The sequence below is a fragment of the Canis lupus genome, chromosome 1, assembly GCF_003254725.2.
Source record: "Canis lupus dingo isolate Sandy chromosome 1, ASM325472v2, whole genome shotgun sequence".
NCBI classification, from domain to species: Eukaryota; Metazoa; Chordata; class Mammalia; order Carnivora; family Canidae; genus Canis; species Canis lupus.
The window spans coordinates 100,326,750-100,347,425 of NC_064243.1; the positions used below are offsets into that span (position 1 = coordinate 100,326,750).

At 43.5% G+C, this 20,676-nt stretch overlaps 1 protein-coding gene and 1 long non-coding RNA gene across 2 annotated transcripts; one reads left to right on the plus strand and one right to left on the minus strand.

Annotated features, from left to right (window-relative positions):
• The first annotated feature begins 5,486 nt into the window (after positions 1 to 5,486).
• Positions 5,487 to 14,403, plus strand: LOC125753140 (uncharacterized). Its single transcript, XR_007404250.1, has 2 exons — positions 5,487 to 5,790; positions 14,126 to 14,403. It is a non-coding gene; the product is annotated as an uncharacterized LOC125753140 (long non-coding RNA).
• A 132-nt stretch (positions 14,404 to 14,535) lies between these two features.
• Positions 14,536 to 16,839, minus strand: LOC118351473 (mitochondrial import inner membrane translocase subunit Tim23-like). Its single transcript, XM_035702096.2, has one exon. It carries the CDS (start codon positions 16,072 to 16,074, stop codon positions 15,445 to 15,447), a length of 630 nt encoding a protein of 209 aa, XP_035557989.1. The 5' UTR covers positions 16,075 to 16,839; the 3' UTR covers positions 14,536 to 15,444.
• Between the last annotated feature and the right edge of the window lie 3,837 nt (positions 16,840 to 20,676).

The following is a 20,676-nucleotide window of genomic DNA, read 5'->3' on the forward strand; positions in this document are numbered from 1 at the left end:
TAGGGGCCGAGAAGGACGTTCCTGCAATAGTCCAGGTAAACTGGTTATTGAGCAAGATGGTGGCTGTAGAAGTGAGGGAAGCGATTAGATTCTGGGTCCATTTTTAAAGAAGGGCCTAGTAGGGATACCTGGGTGGCTGGCTCAGTGGTTAAGCATCTGCCTCCAGCTCAGGGCGTGGTCCTGGGATCGAGCCCCTCACCGGGCTCCCTGCATGAAGCCTGCTTCTCCCTCTGCCTATGTTTCTCTGTCTCTGTGTTACTTATGAATGGATAAATAAAAGCTTTAAAAAAGGGGGAGGGGGCCAAGTAGACTTGGATGTTGTAGGTGAGAGAGAGAAAGGAGGAGTCAGAAAGTACCCCAGGTGTTTTGGTTCCAGCATCTGAAGCAATGGAAGCTCTGTCAACCTGGATGGTGAAGTTGGTGAATGGTTAGTTTTCTTTGGGACTTTCAGGAGTTTTGTTTGGCCTGGTAAGAATCTGTGTTTCAGAGAATGGTGATTGAAGTCATCAAATAGCTGGGCACACAGGACTGGAAATCTGGGGAGCAGTTCAGGAGAGAGGTGTTCAAAAGTGGTGGCTCTGGGGACACCTGGGTGTCTCAGCAGTTGAGCATCTGCCTTTGGCTAAGGGTATGATCCCGGAGTCCCGGGATCCAGTCCCACATTGGACTCCTTGTGGGGAGCCTGCTTCTCCCTTTGCCTGTGTCTCTGCCTCTCATTCTCTCTCTCATGAATAAATAAATAAAATCTTAAAAAAAATGGCTCTGGTGTGGACCAGGGTGGATCTTTTTTATCACATGAAGGAGGGGAAATTCATGTTATGCTGTTGATGCTCTTAATAGGTTAGGAAAATGGTAAAGAGGACTGAGTCTGTTGCTCAGGCACATGGCTGAGGGTGGTGGGCACACAAAGATAAAAGGCTTGTTTGGCAGGTGGCCAAGGCTTCCATGGAATGAGTGGACATGAGATGGCTATGGAGGCATGGGAGTCATTAAGACAAGAGGACGCTGAGGCCAGGCTCCTGCTTATTCAAAGCTGTACAAAATTAGAATTTTGTGGTGAGATTTGGTGGGGCCTGGGGTGTTTCAGTCTTGCTGGTAGATAGGGTCTGGAGCCAAGGTTGTCCTCTGTGAGATCACTCTACTTGGCAGGAAGGTCAGCGGTGCTGGGAGTTTATTTCATTTTTTTAAATTTTTATTTATTTATGATAGTCACACAAAGAGAGAGAGAGAGAGAGGCAGAGACACAGGCAGAAGGAGAAGCAGGCTCCATGCACCGGGATGCCCGACATGGAATTCGATCCCGGGTCTCCAGGATCGCGCCCTGGGCCAAAGGCAGGCGCTAAACTGCTGCGCCACCCAGGGATCCCAGTGCTGGGATTTTAATGAAAACTTCTTAGAGAACGTGGATAATGGCTGCTGAGGGGAGAGCAAGTGCAGCACAGAAATAAAGAGGGAATGGGTATCTTAAAACTCACATGTAGGTCTGGGTAGTTAATATTGCAGAAAGGTTCAGAGGAAGGCTATGAGGCCTTCAAAACAGCATTCAGGGCTTTCCCGGGCCATGGGATCCATCAGAGGTCTGGGATTGTGCTGGATCATGTTTGAATTGGTCAAGCACTGTGGATGCCTTGTGCCGAGTACTTGAGTGAGTCCAGCTCTCCCTGATGAGTGGGGCAGGGGGAGATGATGGTGACTGTTAAAATGGGACTGTGGTGCCCAGAGATGTGAGATGTATGGTCCATAGAATGATGTGCCTATAGAAAGGAAGTGTTATCTGATGCTCCAGGGCCTTGCTGTTGGGGACTGAAGGTAGAGTTGTGAAGCCAGGTTTGGTTGTATCTGGGAGTCATGATCTTGGGGGCCCCAAGGTTATGACTGGCAGTAGGGTTTAGGCCCTGAAGGCCAGGTCCAGTGCTTAGGTAGCATCTGCCAACCTGCCTGTTGTTGTGAGGTCTGAGCTGAGTATCAGTGTAACCATTTTTTTTTTTTTAAGATTTTATTTACTTATTCATGAGAGACACACAGAGAGGCAGAGACAGGAGAAGCAGACTCAATCCAAGGAGCCTGATATGGGACTCAATCCTGGGACTCTGGGATCACACCCTGAGCTGAAAGCAGACGTGCCCAACCGCTGAGCCACCCAGGTGTCCCTCAGTGTAACCATTAGGAGAGCACTGGCATCAATGGGACCAAGGACTGGTATTTCCTCTGAGATGTGGATCCCTGGAAGAAGATGATTTTTTTTTAAGATTTTTATTTATTTATTCATGAGAGACACCAAAAGAGAGGCAGAGACATAGGCTAAGGGAGAAGCAGGCTTCATGCAGGGAGCCCTATGCGGGACTCAATCCCGGGATTCCAGGATCACATCCTGGGCTGAAGGCAGATGCGCCCAATCACTGAGGTGTCCCAAGAAGATGAGTTTGTATTGTATTGTGGGACGTCAGAGAGGCTACTCCTGATTTCATCTGTCCCTATCATGACAGGTGCTATGAAATTTGAGGCCATGCTTGTATATTTGTGGGAGGAACGGGTTTCCTGGATGAGGTTCAGAGATGCCTGTACCACAATATGAATCTGAAGAACTTTGCACTTATATCCTGAAAGGGCAAGGTACTCATACCATTCCCAGTGCCTTGATCTAGGCTTCATATCGCCCCCCTCCCCAGCCTTACTTTCCCCACAGGGTGCTCTGTCCTTCTCACATTGGCACCACAGACATTGTTTCTTTTTTTTTTAATATGTTTTTTTTAAAGATTTTATTTATTTATTCATGAGCAACACAGAGAGAGAGACAGAGAGAGAGGCTGAGACACAAGCAGGCTCCATGCAGGGAGCCCGACGTGGGACTCGATTCCGGGTCTCCAGGATCACTCCCTGGGCCATACGCGGCGCTAAACCGCTGAGCCACCCGGCTGCCTGACCTCTGCATAGCCTTAAATGTCACCAGCAGGTGGAAGAAGTTGTACATTTGCCTTGCTTCCCTGTGCCACACCCTGTCCTTGTGTTCTCCTGGTGAGGCCACTACCATTCTGTGACCTTATGGGTCCAGTAATACACAGCAGTCTTCTGCAACCAGAAACCCACTCCCATTTCTTGAAAAGCATCCCCTGGTTACATTTCAGTTGAGTAATTCAATTGATTCTAATTCAACAAATCAGTGTAGATGCATTCCTCCAGTAACATCAACACATACTATGTCAGTTTTAATCCGATCCGTAGTGAAATGAAATAGGCCAGGCAAAAGTTGGTCTAAACAGGCTTTTAATGGGACACGCTCTTGGGCAAGGTTCTGCGGTCCACCAGGAAGGGAGAGAGCAGAGGAAGTCTTGGGCAGGGGACTGCAAGCGGGCTTTTTTAGGGAGGGGTAAGGGGTTGTGAGCCTGTATGGGATGATAGGTATTAGGCATATTACTGGTGAAATCGGCCTGGGCAATAACTGCCCATGCCCTTATATGGGGTCTGGGTAAATTATGGTTCAGGTTTCCTGCATAGGTCCTGTCTCCCCCGATGACGTGCATGGAGCCTGCTTCTCCCTCTGCCTATCTCTGCCTCTCTCTCTTTCTCTCTGTGTCTATTCTCATGAATAAATAAATAAAATCTTAAAAAAAAAAAGCCTCTGTGGGTAGTCATCTGCCTGTTTGAATCTCATACATCTAAACCTCCATAAAGGGAAAATTCCCCATAAATTTCATTTATGTAGGAAGCATGTATGGCTATGTTGCACTTTCTAACTTGCCCAGGGCTTTTTGCATATTAATGTCACTTCCAGTGTCTGCAGCCAGACCTACTTCATCTCTGCCACCTGGCAGGTCCCCACAGTGTCAGTCACCACCACAGTGCACTCAGGGAAACTGACATCTGTCTTGTATTGGAGCAAAGTAGGAATAACATGATCCCTTAGAAGGTCCATGTTCCCTTCCCTCTGACTAGTTGGCAAGGACCTCACCCAGTTTTGGCCAAGAAACCAAATGAATTTTACTGGCAGCTCACTCAAAACTATCTTTTTCAGGCATGTTTGTCTCACATGATATACCTGTAGTGCATTTTTCCAGTTCCCAAGTCTCCAACCTGAGAATAGCCTACCACACTTTGGTTTGTACAGAAAGAAAGTCCTTATCATTTATTTTTTTAAAAGATTTTATTTATTCATTAGAGAGAAAGGGAGAGAGGAGCAGAGACACAGGTAGAGGGAGAAGCAGGCTCTATGTAGGGAGCCCGAGGCGGGACTCCATCCCGGGACTCCAGGATCATGGGCCCTGGGCCAAAGGCAGGCGCTAAACCGCTGAGCCACCCAGGGATCCCTGAAAGCCCTTATCATTTAAATCCTCTCTAAATTTGGGGGGTTCTAGTCACTATGCAGTGCTTTATAATAGGTTTGGGCCCTGCACGCATTATAATTTTTTGTCAGTATGGCAGAAAATGGCACCTCTGGACGCCTGGGCAGCTCAGTGGTTGAGCATCTGCCTTCAGATCAGGGCTTGATCCCAGGGTCCTGGGATCAAGTCCCGCATTGGGCTCCCCGCAGGAAGCCTGCTTCTCCCTCTATGTCTCTGCTTCTCCCTGTGTCTCTCATGAATAAATAAAAAATCAATAGAGAAAGAAAGAAAGAAAGAAAGAAAGAAAGAAAGAAAGAAAGAAAGGAGAAAGAAAGAAAGAAAAGAGAAAGAAAAGAGAAAGAAAGAAAGAAAAGAAAAGAAAAGAAAGAAAAGAAAGAAAAAAAGAAAAGAAAAGAAAAAAGAAAGAAAGAGAAAGAAAGAAAAGAAAGAAAGAAAGAAAAGAAAAGAAAGAAAAGAAGAAAGAAAGAAAGAAAGAAAGAAAGAAAGAAAGAAAGAAAGAAAGAAAGAAAGAAAAGAAAACGCACTATTTTGGGCAAATTTGCATTGCTGCACAGGGCCTCCTGGTAGAGATTTGTCATTGTCATTCATGGCCTGGACGCCTAGGTGATGAGTCTCCAGATACCTGCATATGGCCCCTTTAAAGAACGGCAGCCAATCCTTAACCTTTGAGCAATGGCCTTCCATTTCCCAAAGCCCCTCTCAGTAAATGTTGGCCTTTTCTCCTGGGGCCAGATGGGGAACCCTCTTACTTAGACCTTGGGAATATATGGGAACTACATTTCCCAGAACGCCCTGCGTTGAAGGCAGCGTAGCTGAGCCAATGAAGGCTTAGAAAAGAGGTTTCCCATTCCCCAAAGGGTGAGGGTGGGGCTTCCGGCGTCCGGCTGGCTTCTTGCTGATTTCTTCACCGCGTGGGAGGTTGCGGAGGGCGAGGTCGGAGGCTAAAGGAGGCTTTGTCCCCACTGTAAGGAGGTGGGTCTAGTGTCGGGCACATTCACTGCCTGCTACGCCGGCCTGGAAACCTTGGTGCCCGGGACTGACCGGGTCGCTCAGCTGTCATCACTTCACTCCGCCACCCGAGTCCGATGGGGGCAGTCGCGCCCAGGGCCCAGGCGCAGGTAAACGCTGGTCCCCCGGACCCTCCCACCCTGCCCCCAACCCAGATCCTCAAGGCCCGAGCGCGGGGCGCCTGCTCGCGTCCCTGCGGCTCCGGCCCGGGTGTCCGGGACAGGGAGGCGCCGGTGTGCGGGGACCCCGCGTGTGAGCGCGGGCGCCCTGGCGTGAGGGAGCCGGCTGCGGAGGAGCGTGAGGCGAGGTCACGCCGCGACTGGCGGCCCGAGATGTGCGGTACCTTCCGGTGAGGACTCTGAACGCCAGGAGTTGTGGCCAAAGGAGGGACAGGATCTCTGTGAGGGGTGAGGAGTGATGAGGACATTGAGGCCCTGGGAAGGTTAGTCTTTGTTCAAAGTCACACTACTGATAAAAGGCAAAATTAAGTACTTAGGCACAGAGAGTAGAAACCAGCCTGCGATAAGCTGGCTGATCAGAGTCAGGCAGAGATACAGTGAGTCTGTGGAATCCCACCATGGACACATTTCTTAAAGGCCTGCCTCAACAAACGTTCTCGTGGCTGGAGAAGTGCTTGGAACTTATAGAAGGAAGTGGATAATGCCCCAGTCCCTCACTGGCCCCAACCTCTCGCCCTCATGTTCTCTGGATTGTGGTGTCCTGGGGTTTTTAGTCCCATTCCTCCCTCCTTGAGTCTGGTGGGCATGGAGAATCCCTAAGCCCAGGGTCCTAAGTCTGTGTCAGCTGTTATATGCGGGCATTCCCTTTTCTAGTAACCATCGTATGTTCAAAAGCCACAGATCTCCTTTCTTTCAGGTAGGAATAAATAGCAAATGGATAGGAGTCCTGTCAAGAGCGACTGCCTGAGATGTTAGGTGTGTAATCTAGAAGTAATAAGAGTTTTCAGTCACAGGAAGGAGGTGATGTTACCAGAGTCTTAAAAGGCTTCATCTGGCTTTACAGTGGAAAACAGACTATGGGCTTGAGAGAGTAAGAACAATCATTGTGCAGGCTACTGCTATAGTCCAGGTGAGAGTTAATGGACCAGGGTTGTTGCTTAGGAAATGGTTGTATTCTGGCTGTTTTTAAAAGGGGCAGCCATCGGCTCAGGACATGATCCTGGGGTCCTGGGATCGAGTCCTGCACTGGGCTCCCTGCATGGAGCCTGCTTCTCCTCCCTAGGCCTATGTCTCGCCTCTAACTCTCTGTCTCTCATGAATAAGTAAATAATATCTTTTAAAAAATAAAAAAAGGGGCAGCTAGACTTTCTGATATGGACAGTGAGGGAAGGACAGAGATAATCAGGGATGATCTCAGAGCTTTTGGTCTTAAGTAGCTGTAGGAATGGAAGTTGCATCATTGTGTGTGTACTGGACTCCGGTCCTTGGACACAGTGACAGTAGAAACGAGGCTGGACCTACAATTTAAAAACAGACAAGGCTTTATTGGGGCAACAGCTGCAACAGAATGGAGACTTAGTCACAACAAAGGTGTCAGATTGGCTCTCCAAAAATAGGGAAAGTTTTAAGGACCTAGAGCAGAGGAAGAGTGACATCCAAGCATGTAGAGGTAATGAATTACAAGGAGTTAGGTGCTCAAGCATAGTTGTCAGAACATGCTTCTTCATACGTTGTTTCATTTGCAATTGTCTCCACCTCTGAGCATGATTTATAGCATTGTAATGAAGTAAAGTTAACTGTTGATCACTCTCTAGCCCATCTGCACAGGCATGAGTCCGGAGTTAAGCTCAAATTGGTCTGGGTGGTCTGAGCCACCAGAGAGGCCAGAACTCTTTAGTCCAGGCAGTTGTTATTACTTGAGAGGTAGTTTGGTTTCCATCCTGGGATGTTATGCCCCTTGGGTCTTTTGCCTGAGATAGGACATCAGCTAAGAGAAGACTAAGGAAAAATGTGGGACAAAGTTTGGTGGTTAGAAGCAGGTGAGAAGTAAAGTTAGGTCTTGGGATCTAGGTGGTGGAAAATTCAAATGGGCAAGTCAGTATTCACTGAGGATATCAGGAGCTTTGTTTTGACCATTTTAAGCGTCTGAGGTGTTTCAAAAATCACTGATCAGAGGCATCAGATGAACAACTAATATACAGGGTGGGAAGTCTGGGGAGGGATTCAGGTTAGACACACCCAAAATGTGGTAACTACAGTGTGGACCAATATGAGTAAGCATTGAGGCAAATTTGAGGTTGTTGTGGCAAAGCTCTTCAAGAGCCAGGTGTAGAGAGTGGGGGCCCAGGCCTGGATCTCTTGCTTTGTTACCTGGGTTACCTTGGAGCCCTGGGTATGGGGCTTCACAAATGTAGGTAAGTGGACATGAAGTTTTGGTGTATCAGACAGGAAAGTCTGGTAGGTGGCCAAAGCTTCCAGGGGGAGAGTAGCTTTGCGATGGATGCAGAGACAAGGGGTAATGGACAAAAGATGACACTTAGGACAGAGCTGGTACTTCTTAGCCACTCTTTAGACTTAGCATGATATTGTGGGGACTTTGGTGGGACATGAAGTGTTTCAGCCTGGTCAGAGAAAAAATAGAATCACTTCTGAGAATCACTAGGCCTCCAATGGGCAATTAATGGGAGTGGTCTTGGAATGATGGTTGGGGGCAGAGATAATTTTTATTTGCTGAGGTGACAGCAAATGCATTAAGAAAATAGAATTGAACTATGCATATCTGAGATCCATACATAGTTCTGTGTATCTAAATCTAAGGCAAGGATCAAAGCCACAGAGTGAGGCCTTCATAAAATGATTTGGGACCCATGGGATCCTCTTTGAATTTGCCAAGTATACTGTGGATGCTATCTAGCAAATTGTGGCATAAGACCTAAACCCTATATGATGTGCTTCCTTGATGTTTGGTGATACCAAATGCTCTCAGATGGCCTGAGTGCCATCTCCCTGCACTGCTTCATGGGTAACATTTCCTAGCCTCATGACCTTTTTCAAAAAGGGAACATGGTGCTGTTCCTGGTCATCTCTTTGTAGCAGGTTCCAGTCCCCCACCAGCAAACAGACTTATTCAAAAAAACCAGTCACATCTTCCTGAGGGATTCAGAGCACTCCCAACCTTTTCATTCTTCAAGGAGAGCATCTCACATCCCCAGTTTGTTCACTCTTTTTCAGAATCCAGCTCCCTTGTGGGCCTTTATGGTGAGCAATATCCTATTCTTGGAGGTGTGAATTTATGTGATAAATAAACTACTGTCAGGCTTATCTTTCTAGTCTTAGGTGTCATGTGTTTGGCCATCACTATAATCTAAGAGTTGGGTCAGGAGGAAGCAGTAACATCTGGGTAGGTCAGGCAGATGCATATGGAAGAGGGTAAGGTGGCGGCAGCCGTGGTCAGTCAGCTGTAGGATATGGACATTGAGGGATATGCAGTCTAAAGAATGATGTATACTTGGAGAGGGAGCATTGTCAGATGGTCCCAGGGCCCTGCACTGATAGATACATGACAGTGACTGTATCAGGAGAATTGCTTGTCAGGAGGTCATGGATCCCTATATGCCAGGCCCACAGCTTAGATATGTATCTGTCCACCTGTTTCTTGCTGGTGGTTGAACCCAGTGTTCAATGGGACCATGGGACCATGAGAAAACAAAAACAGTGTTGATACCACAGCATGATTTCTAAGCTGAGAGGCTTGGGAGATGGATGGTCATTGGGTAGATGTGTGGGGGAAGGAATTATGGCTCCTCGGAAGTAGACTGTGATTTTTATCTGTCATCATCATAGCAGGACAGTGTGACCTTTCAAGATGTGGCTTATAGTTGTCTACACTATAAGCAAGATGATACAGATTTACTATCACTGTTATTGAATTTTGAATCGAATTATCCTAGAAGACTAACTGACATGAAATGTGAGTCGATAAATATATAAAGTTGATTAAATAAATAGTAGGATGTTCTAGAGGGAACTTGAGCCTAGAGACTACTTGGAACATTTGTTTTTCTTACCCAGCAGGTAAAGCAGAACTGAGAGACCCATGTGTCACTGTCAAAGAGCATGAAGGGATGAATGTCGGGGAGCCTGAAGAGAACAGTGTAGAGGTGTTTGTCAGACCATGTTATAGGTTCATAACCAGGGTTATTCAAAAAGATAAGTGGAAGAAAGTAAAAGACCAACATATTCATCAGGATGAGATTGGCTTTTTTTTTTTTTTTAAGATTTTATTGATTTATTCATGAGAGACAGAGAGAGAGAGGCGCAGAGACACAGGCAGAGGGAGAAGCAGGCAGAGGGAGAAGCAGGCTTCATGCAGGGAGCCCAATGTGGGACTCTATCCCCGGTCTCCAGGATCAGGCTCTGGGCTTAAAGGTGGCGCTAAACCGCTAAGCCACCTGGGCTGCCCGAGATTGGCTTTTGTTCCATTAATATGGTAATGGAGCTTGAGGCTTTGGTTTCACAGAAAGGTCTGGGGAAATAGCCATGGCTATGAATGTGTTGGGTTTGTGCTTGTGCATGAGCAGAACAAGGAGTTGGCGCCATTTGGTAGTTGAGGCCAGAAAATATAATGTCAATGGAGGACAACATACATAAATGCAGTGAGATACTATTTCTGGAATATCCGATGAACAGTACTGTATGTTTTTCATTAGTTTTTTGTTTGTTATTTTGGAGCCATTTGCTTTCATAGCAGTAAATTTATTTAATGGAGATGCAGGGTGCAGGAGAGGAAACAGCAGAAGCCAATGACACTTTGGGAACATCATTCTAAGCTCCATCCACTGCAAAGTATTGTGGCAATGCCTAAGGTTCTGAAAGCCACACAGAAAGCAGGTAATGCTGAGAAAAATCTGCCCTTTCTCTGAAAATAAAGATAAGTTAATATCCAACATCATTCCAGAAAATATTTCTGTTCAAAAGCTGCCATTGGCCGAGAAATCTAGTTAGAGGGAAATACGCAGATTTTAAAGTGAAATTGGCTTGGGGCATCTGGCTGGCTCAGTTGGTGGAACATAGGACTCTTGATCTCAGGGTCATGAATTTAACCCCATGTTGGGTGTAGAGCTTACTTAAAAAATATATTAATTAGAGACACCTGGGTGGCTCAGTGTTTGAGCGTTTGCCTTTGGCTGAGGGCGTGATGCCAGATTCCAGAGATCGAGTCCCGAGATCGAGTCCCGCATCAGGCTCCCTGCATGGAGCCTGCTTCTCCCTCTGCCTGTGTCTCTGCCTCTCTCATGAATAAATAAATAAAGCCTTTAAAATATGTATATTATATATTAAATTAAAAAATATTTTTATAATATACATATTAATAAAATAAAATTGGCTTATTATTTCTTAAAGATTTTATTTAGGGATGCCTGGGTGGCTCAGCGGTTGAACGTCTGCCTTCAGCCCAGGGCCTGATCCCGGAGTCCTGGGATTGAGTCCCACATAGGGCTCCCTGCATGGAGCCTGCTTCTCCCTCTGTCTCTCTCTGTGTCCCTCATGAATAAATAAATAAAATCTTAAAAAAAAAAAGATTTTATTTATTTTAATAAATAAAAATAATATTTTATAATATATAAATATATAATAATAAAATTATATATTTTAATAAATCTTTAAAATATATATTTTATAATATGCATTAATAAAATAACATTGGCTTATTATTTTTAAAAAGATTTTACTTATTTATTCATGAGAGATGCAGAGAGAGGCAGAGACACAGGCAGAGGGAGGAGAAGCAGGCTGCATGTAGGGAGCCCAATGGGAGACTCTATCCCGGGTCTCCAGGATCAGGCCCTGGGCTGAAGGTGGCACTAAACCACTGAGCCACCCGGGCCGCCCTTATTTTGTATTTATGATCAATTTTTTACATTGCTAAGAAGATCATCAAATCCATATTATTATTTTTTTAAATTAGACTTTTTTTTTTTTTTTTAGACTTTATTTTTTTAGGACAGTTTTAGGTTCACTGCAAAATTGCATGGAAACTACAGAGGTTTCTCATATATCCCTCCCCCACCTCCACTTAAACACAGACTCCCTTACTCTTAACATCCTACATCAAAATGGTATATTTGTTACAATCTATGAATCTGCACTGATACATCATTTTCACTCAAATTCCACAATTAACATTGGGATTCATTCTTGGTGTTGTGCATTCTGTGGATTTTGACAAATGTATCTACCATTACAGTATCATACATAGTTTCACTGTCCCCAAAATCAGTGCTCTGCCTGAATTCAGCTCTCTCTCCCTGCTAGCCCCTAGGAAACACCCATCCTTTTACTGTCTCCATAGTTCACCCTTTTCCAGAATGTCATATACTTGCAATTATAACAGTATATGCTCTTTTTAGATTGGCTTCTTTGACTTAGTAACATGCATTCAGGTTTCCTCCATGCCTTTTCATGATTTGGTAACTTCACTCCTTTCATATGTTTGTTTGCCATCCATATGTCATCTTTGGTGAGGTATCTGTTCATGGTTATGTTAAAAGAAACAATAACATAGTTTTAATAACCGCATTTAAGTTAATAGCACCTAAGCCATCTAAAATTTAGATGATTTCAGGGATCCCTGGGTGGCGCAGCGGTTTGGCGCCTGCCTTTGGCCCAGGGCGTGATCCCGGAGACCCGGGATCGAATCCCACGTCGGGCTCCCGGTGCATGGAGCCTGCTTCTCCCTCTGCCTGTGTCTCTGCCTCTCTCTCTCTCTCTCTCTCTCTCTGTAACTATCATAAATAAATAAAAAAAAAAAAGCAAAAAAATAAAATAAAATAAAATAAAATTTAGATGATTTCAGAGAATCAAATTAGGATTCATCATAGCTTCACTTACTTCAAATCTATAATAGTATTTTACTTGTTTAGAATAGTCAATAAATTATTAAATAACATTATTTTTTTAAAAGATTTTATTTATTTATTCATAGAGACAGAGAGAGAGAGAGGCAGAGACACAGGCAGAGGGAGAAGCAGGCATCATGCAGACGGCCTGACGTGGGACTCGATGCAGGGTCTCCAGGATCACGCTCTGGGCTGCAGGCGGCACTAAACCACTGCGCCACCGGGGCTGCCCCTATTAAATAACATTATTAATTGGAATTAGACGCAGGGACCATTAGACATGTAAACTACAGATTAGTTATTCTGTATGCTAACAAATACATTGGGGGCATGCTCAACAATTGATAAAATTTAACTCTTGCATTCTAGAGGATGAGGAATGGAATAGGAGAAAGGAAATACCATCTCTTGTACGTATATGCAAATAAATCTCAAAATTTTCCAAACTACTATTTTATACATATTGAAGAAAATAAGGAAAACTGATAAAATGTGTATGAAATTGACACATACAAATAAAAAATTATAGAGGAATTCTAAGAAATTACAAAATGAATTTAAATAATCAGATATCATTTAAATGGGAGTCGGAACCACAAAATGTGGGTAAATAATGGAGATCACAGTAGATCTTTGACTCTTGGACTAGTTGTGGTTGTGTCTCACCCCCATTTAGAACTGCAGTCATTTGCAAAAAAAATCAAGCTTGTCTCTTGTCTTTTTTTTTTTTTTAATTTTGTTTATTTATTCATGAGAGAGAGAGAGAGAGAGAGGGCGGCAGAGACACAGGCAGAGGGAGAAGCAGGCCCCATGCAGGGAACCTGACTCGATCCCGGGACTCCAGGATCACACCTGGGGCTGGAGGCGGCGCTAAACCGCTGAGCCACCCAGGGCTGCCCGTCTCTGGTCTTTATCATACAGTTTCTGTGGAAGGACACTTAGGGACTAAACTGACACCTCTTATTTTCAGTGGAAGTGATGGGAGAATCCCTACCTCACAGCTTTGTAGTTTAAATTTTGGAGGTCAGATCAGACCAAGTTGTCAGTGCTCAAAGAATGGGGCAATTGCTTTAGAAATCCTAACAAATGTGGAGCAGGTGCTGATGTTCAGGGACCATCAAAGCACTTTTATATCTACCAGAGAAACACTTAGACCTTAATACCATTATACACCTTTATTATTCCTGCCTTCTAAGTTTGGCAATCTCATTCATTATTTTATCAAATGAAGTATTTATTTATTTTTTTAAGATTTACTTATTTGAGAGACAGAGAGGAAAAGAGAATCTCAAGCAGACTCTGTGGTAAGCATAGAGCCTGGCATGGGTCTTGATTTCAAGACCCTGAGATAACCTGAGCTGAAATCAAGAGTAGGACACTTAACCGAATGAGCCACGCAGATGTCCCTCAAATGAAGTGTTTATTATTCTAAGTGAGAAGCACATTTGGGTTTTGTTTTTGTTTTTTTTTTTTAAGATTTTATTTATTCATGAGAGACACAGAGAGGCAGAGACACAGATAGTGAGAAGCATTCTCCCTGCAGGGAGCCTGATGTGGTCTTGATCCCCGGACCTGGGACCATGACCTGAGCCAAAGGCAGACGCTCAACTGCTGAGCCACCCAGGCATCCCGAGAAGCACATTTGCAACCACTTCAGCTGGTCCTAAGGGTTAAGTTTCTTCAAGTTCACACATTCCTTACTGACTTGAGGTCCTTGATCTGTAACAGAACTAATGTATTTGAGATTTGCAGACCACTAACCTTGAGGAGTGAAGAGCCAGAACTTCCCAGGCCACAGAGGCCAGCAAGCCTGTTTGAAGCCTACCAGTTTTTTTTAGTATACTGTTTTCTTTTAGGTCATAGAAATGACTATACTGACCTCCATTTGTTCATCTGTAGAACTTGCCTTCCTTTGCAGAGTGAACAGAGTACTCCTACATATCATGAACCAAGAATTGGACTCTTCACACAACTCTCGAGCACTGAGATAACATTTGTAACTGGCACCGTCAAGTCTGCCTGTAACTAAGAAATGTTGCAGGCCACAGCACTCCCTTTGCTTCATAACTACCTTAAAACCCTCTAAAGAACCCCTGGGCCAGGCAGAAACCTCAGAATTGGCTTTGGGACAAGAGTCCACTTTCTCTGCAGGTTGCCAGCCTCCTAAATAAAACTCAAATTCTTATCCAATCGAAACTTCTTTCATGAGTAATGGTCTTTCAGGTGACTGGCAGGTGAACTTGGGTTTAGTAACTCTTTGTACGGATCCCAGAAATTTGCTATAGACATTAAATTATTTTTTTTTAATTTTTATTTATTTATGATAGTCATACAGAGAGAGAGAGAGGCAGAGACATAGACAGAGGGAGAAGCAGGCTCCATGCACCGGGAGCCCGATGTGGGATTCGATCCCGGGTCTCCAGGATCGCGCCCTGGGCCAAAGGCAGGCGCTAAACCGCTGCGCCACCCAGGGATCCCGACATGAAATTATTGATGAAATAAAGTATAGCCTGCTCCCCAGAACCAATAAGAAAGTACATGGGATGTACAGTTTTGTACTGATCATAGAGAGTTTTCAAAGACTATTCATCAGGGTTCTCCAGAATAACAGAACAAATATATAGACAGGGAAAGAGAAAATTGATATTTTTTTCCTTCAATAATATTGGCTTAATAGAGACACAAGAGAGAAAGGGAGAGAGATTTTTAATGAATTGACTTGCAAAAATGTGGAGGCTAGAAAGTCCAAATCTGGGGGGAAACTGGCAATCTGGAGATCCATGGAATAGAGGATATTCAGCTCTAGTCTGAAGACAATCTAGAGATGGAATTCCCTCTATGGAATTCCTGTCTATGCCCTTGTCAACTGAAAATATATTGCATATTGTTGTTTTTTTTTCTATTTTCACCCTTTATTGGAAATACAAGGCAACATTACAGTTTCAGATCATTAAATAAATGTGGTGATACGGTACTGACAACAATCATGACCTGAATCCTGTAAGTAGTTTTCCAGTTCAGAGGGTAGGGAAGAACCACATTACTCAGCTACCAGAGGAGTTTGGGCTTCCACTCTGGCTAGAAGGAGGCATAGAACCTTACATGATCTTCACCACAGCAAACTGGAATCTCCAATTTTTAAAACTAATTGTAGGAAGAGAGAGCAACTCCAGACTGACATATAAATTGATCTGGATGACTACTAAAGTGTCCTCCACTCATAAGCTGGCGAAATCTTCAGAGTGACTGTTGGAGTAAGGAGCCTTTCATGTACTCCCAGTTGTTACATAGTGCATAGAGGCTGGTAAGCGTTAGTCCTGCTAGCCCACCTCGTGCTACCCCTTGTAGACCACCTGTACATTTATACAACATGCCTGTCATGGTTCCAGCTGCTACTGTGTTAAGGTCATCTTCTGCACCTCGTGTTTTCTCAATGATGACACCAAATGCACTATAAAGCAAAGCTAGAAAACCCAGAGTATTAGCCCAAAGTGCCCCTTGCCTAGTCACCATGTTCAAAATCTGTACATTTCTTGGTTTGGACCAGGACATGTTCTGGGTTTCCTTCAATCCTAGCCGTAGACAGTTCATTGTTCCAAATGCAGCCCCTGCCATACAACATCCTCCCATGGTAAAGAAGGCCAGTTCAAATCTGCCCCAGGTTTTATTAGCTCCAGTGGGTAAAATAAACTCATCAGTATCCTGTACCAGGTATCGTGGATCCACATTTAAATAAGGAGACAGAGGGTTCATACCAGTCAGCGGGACTCTGGCCAAATCCGTGTGCCAGAGTCCTGCCCCGCCGGCTCCGAAGAAGCCAGCCAAGCCCCCGGTGGTTTTGTTCCCGCTTCCCTGGCTGCTCTCCATGGTGTCGCAGCAAACTGCCCGTCTGCTTATCACCACTGCCTTAGGCCGGGTTCATCTGCTTGGCCCTTGCTCCCCTAAAACAGCAGGCATGGTGACCTTCCAGGAGCCCTATATTGCATATTGTATTTACAATTTGTTTTTCCTGAAGTTTGTCTTTCCTGATGATAACATCAGCTTAATAGAGTCAGGTTCTTTGTCAGATACTTTTCTTCCTGATACTACTCATATACAAGAATAATGTTTGATACACACATTACATGATTAATATGTACCTATTGAAGCAATGAATAAAAGTATAGCTACTTTGTCCGTGCTCATTTTTAAAAATATATATTTTTAAAAGATTTTATTTTTTTGACAGAGTGCATAAGCAGGGGGAGCAGCAGGCAGAAGGAGAGGGAAAAGCAGAGAGCCCTACGCAGGGCTCAGTCCCAGGACCCTGGGGTCATGACCTGAGTTAAAGGCAGACACTTAACTGACTGAGCCACCCAGGCGCCCCTCCAGGCATTTTAGATATGTTCTAACCTGGCAGTTTCTCTCTCAATAAATGACTTAATCACTTCTAATAGTTCTCAATAATGTGATCATTTTACAAGTGTCTCAGATCATCTCAAGTCCCGAAAACACTGCCATGGCATTGACATGAAATAATCTCTTCCCAGAAAGGAGATGACCTCCTGTTGTCCCAAAGCTTTATTTAAGGGGTAAAATGCTCCCTTTGCACATATTCAGAAATAGAAATTTGGAGGGTTAAAAAAAAAAAAAAAGAAATTTGGAGGGTTTTGGCTTATAGTGGTATTTGTGCCATGACATTGGTTGAAATCACCAATAAAATGTGTATAGATTTTGAAGACAGAGATGACTAAAAATGGAGCCCTCAGGAATTCCATTACTACCGTTTGGGAGAAAAATGAAGAATCAGCAAAAGTAAGTTAAAAATTAAAATAAAGTTATTAAGAGTGTCAAGATCTGGTGAGAGGAGTTTTTAACCAAAATCTTTTTTTTTAACATTTTTTAAAAATTTTTATTTATTTATGATAGTCACACAGAGAGAGAGAGAGAGAGAGGCAGAGACACAGGCAGAGGGAGAAGCAGGCTCCATGCACCGGGAGCCCGATGTGGGATTCGATCCCGGGTCTCCAGGATAGCACCCTGGGCCAAAGGCAGGCGCTAAACCGCTGCGCCACCCAGGGATCCCTAACCAAAATCTTTTTTTTTTTTTTTTTTTTTTAATTTTTATTTATTTATGATAGTCACAGAGGGAGAAGCAGGCTCCATGCACCGGGAGCCCAACGTGGGATTTGATCCCGGGTCTCCAGGATTGCACACTGGGCCAAAGGCAGGCGCCAAACCACTGCGCCACCCAGGGATCCCCCTAACCAAAATCTTAAATGTGATTGTTCTGCTTAGAAGTTTGCTCATGACATTTGATCTGTGAAGATGAAGGTGTAAATAGAATTATACAGGAATTGAGATAACAGAGGGAAAAATACTCTTTTTTTTTTTTAATTTTTTTTTTTATTTATTTATGATAGGCACACAGTGAGAGAGAGAGAGGCAGAGACACAGGCAGAGGGAGAAGCAGGGTCCATGCACCGGGAGCCCGATGTGGGATTCGATCCCGGGTCTCCAGGATCGCGCCCTGGGCCAAAGGCAGGCGCCAAACCGCTGCGCCACCCAGGGATCCCCGGGAAAAATACTCTTAAAAAGTTAAGTTGTAAAAAAAAAAAGAGTTGTAAAGGGAGTGAATGAGAAGTGGTAGAAGCAGGAAATGTACTGGATGGAAGAGTGAAGTGTAATTGTTTCAAAGTGTCCAACATACGGGGGCCTGGGTGGCTCAGTCTTTTGGGCATCTGCCTGTGGTTCAGGTCCTGATCTCAGGGTCCTAGCGTTGAGCTCCAAGTCGGGCTCCCTGCTCAGTGGGGAGCCTGCTTCTCCCTCTCCTTCTGCCCCAGCCACTCACTCATGCTCTCTCTCTTTCTCAATGAATAAATAAAATCTTAAAAAAAAAAAAAAGATGTCCAACAAAGTTATTTTCTTGTTTTTATTTGAGTAATTCTACACCCAACATGGGGCTCAAACTCATGACCCCAAGGTGAAGAGTTGCATGTTCTTCCAACTGAGCTAGCCAGATACCGCCAACATGAAGGTACTTTAAAAGATTCAAAGGAAAAAAAAAAAAAAAAGATTCAAAGGGACTGAATACCAATGATACCTGTTAAGAGATTTGATTAAACAATTTGTTTTTGCCAACTCCTTAGGGCTTCTCTCCAAGGAGTTCCTTAAGACAATGGCATCTTTGGAAGGAAATATTTTCTGAGTGATGTTGGACATATACTTGTCCTTTATTTTCACAGAGGGCCAGAAGAATCTGTCTCAGGTGGCTTCCGGGCCAGTAGGCTTTGCCTCAGTATTATGAAGTGGGTGGAGCTAAGAATGATGTCCCCAAAATGCACTGGATTTTACTCTTTCCTCTGCTGGGTCCTGTAACTGCTACTAAATTCATGTATTGCTATGAATGGACTGGACTAATACAAAGGAAAAATACCAAAAAAAAATTCATGGATATTGTCTTTCAGGCATTCCAGAAAGATGTATCATCACAGTATATGCATTTATGTTCTTTTAAGATTTTATTTATTTTTGTGAGAGAGAGCACAAGCAGGGGAGGGGCAGAGAGAGATGGAGAAGCAGACTCTGCTCTGAGCAAGGAGCCCAATGTGGGACTCCAACCCAGGACCCTGGGATCATGACCTGAGCAGAAGACAGACACTTAACTGACTGAGACACCCAGGCACCCACATTCATGTTGTTCTTTGTGAACATTTCATGTTCTTGCTTCATGATCTACCAAGTAGTCCAAAGTACTTCTGTACAGACACAAGCGGAGAACCCAACACATACATAACATCCTTTCCCCTAGACTTTCCCATAAGCAGCATTCTTATCCTGTGAGACAAAAGCCACTTAACCATTCTCATCCTGGTGAATGTTTGTTGTTTTATACTGTTCTATTTTTTTTTAATAACCCTAATAATGAACCTATACCATGGTTTGATGAATACCTACTCTTGTCTCTTCAGGCTCTTTAACATTCATTCCTTCATGCTCTTTGGCAGTGACACCCAGGTCTTTCAGTTATATTTTGCTTGCTGGGCAAGAAAACCAAATGCTTCAAGTGTAGTTCCTAAAGTTCTCTCTAGGACATCTGCCATTTTTTCAGTAAACTTTATATATTTGTGGGCTCAGACTTTATGTCATTTAATATTCTGGGATATTTTGGTGCGTGGGTGGCTCAGTGAATTAAGCATCTGCCTTGGGCTCAGGTCATGATCTCAGGACCCTGGGATTGAGCCCCATATCGAGCTTCCTGATCAGTGGGGATCCTGCTTCTCTCTCTGCCTGCCACTCCCATGCTTGTGTTCTAATAAATCTTTTAAAAAACATTCTGGGATATTTTGATTCAAAGGTGAATAACAAAGATCATGATACTGCTCTATATTGCTTATAGTGTATAAAACAGGAATGCTACTCATTCAAAAATAATTTTCTAAAATTGTATAATGTTATTCACTAGAGTTCAAGTAATTTTATGATACAGCATTGGGAATACTTAGAATATAGAACTTGAGAGTATAATACCACTTCTGATTAGAAATTTATGCTGACACTTAAAAGATTCATTCTAATTAACAAAGCATAGTTGGCAGGAAGGGGGGATATCATTTAGAGAGGCAAAAAAAGACCTGGGAATACTCTGAGTTGGAAGGGCACATATGGAATTCAAAGAGCTGAAGGAAGATCAGTGCATTCATAGTACAATGTATGGTGGGGACAGTGGTGAAAATAACATCATAGAAAGTAGTTGAGGCTTTACCAGGTATCAGAGTACACCTGAACTGTCAGAATGATCAAAACTTTTGGTAAAGGAGATGATGGGTTTGTGAAGGATTAATCAGGTGAGATAAACAGTACTGTTAATGATACAATTTTAAGTATTCAATTAAATTTATTAAACTACATTTTACCACTTTTTAATATCTGTTTTAATTGAAGGTTTGTTTTAAATCTTAAAAGAGCATTTACAGTATTTATGGGAAGTTTTTGGAAATTATATTTTTATCAAAGTCGATTTTAGTAATTATTGTGAACCACTGGCACCTGGATGATACTTTCAAAAAGTTGCTCTTTATTACATGCCTTTAGTAAGTCATTTGCCTTTCATTACCACTAAAACATTAACGTAATATTAATATGTTGAAACCCTAAGCCAGAATATATATTTGGAGAAAGAGCATTTGTAGAGGCAAAGTTAAATGAAATCATAAGGGTGGGGCATTATTTCATGAGGACCTATTTCCTTCTAAGAAGAATAGACACCAGGGGTATGTTCACAGGGAAGAAAGGGCCCTATGAGAGCACAAGAAGATGGTCATCCACAAGCCAAGGAGAGAGGCCTCAGGAGAAACCAAACCTGTTGACACCTTCAACTTCTAACATCCAGAATGTAAGAAAATTTCTGTTGATTAAACTACTTCAGTCCATAATATTTTGTTATAGCAGTCCTAGTAGACTAACACAATTGTCATTTAATGTGTTTTC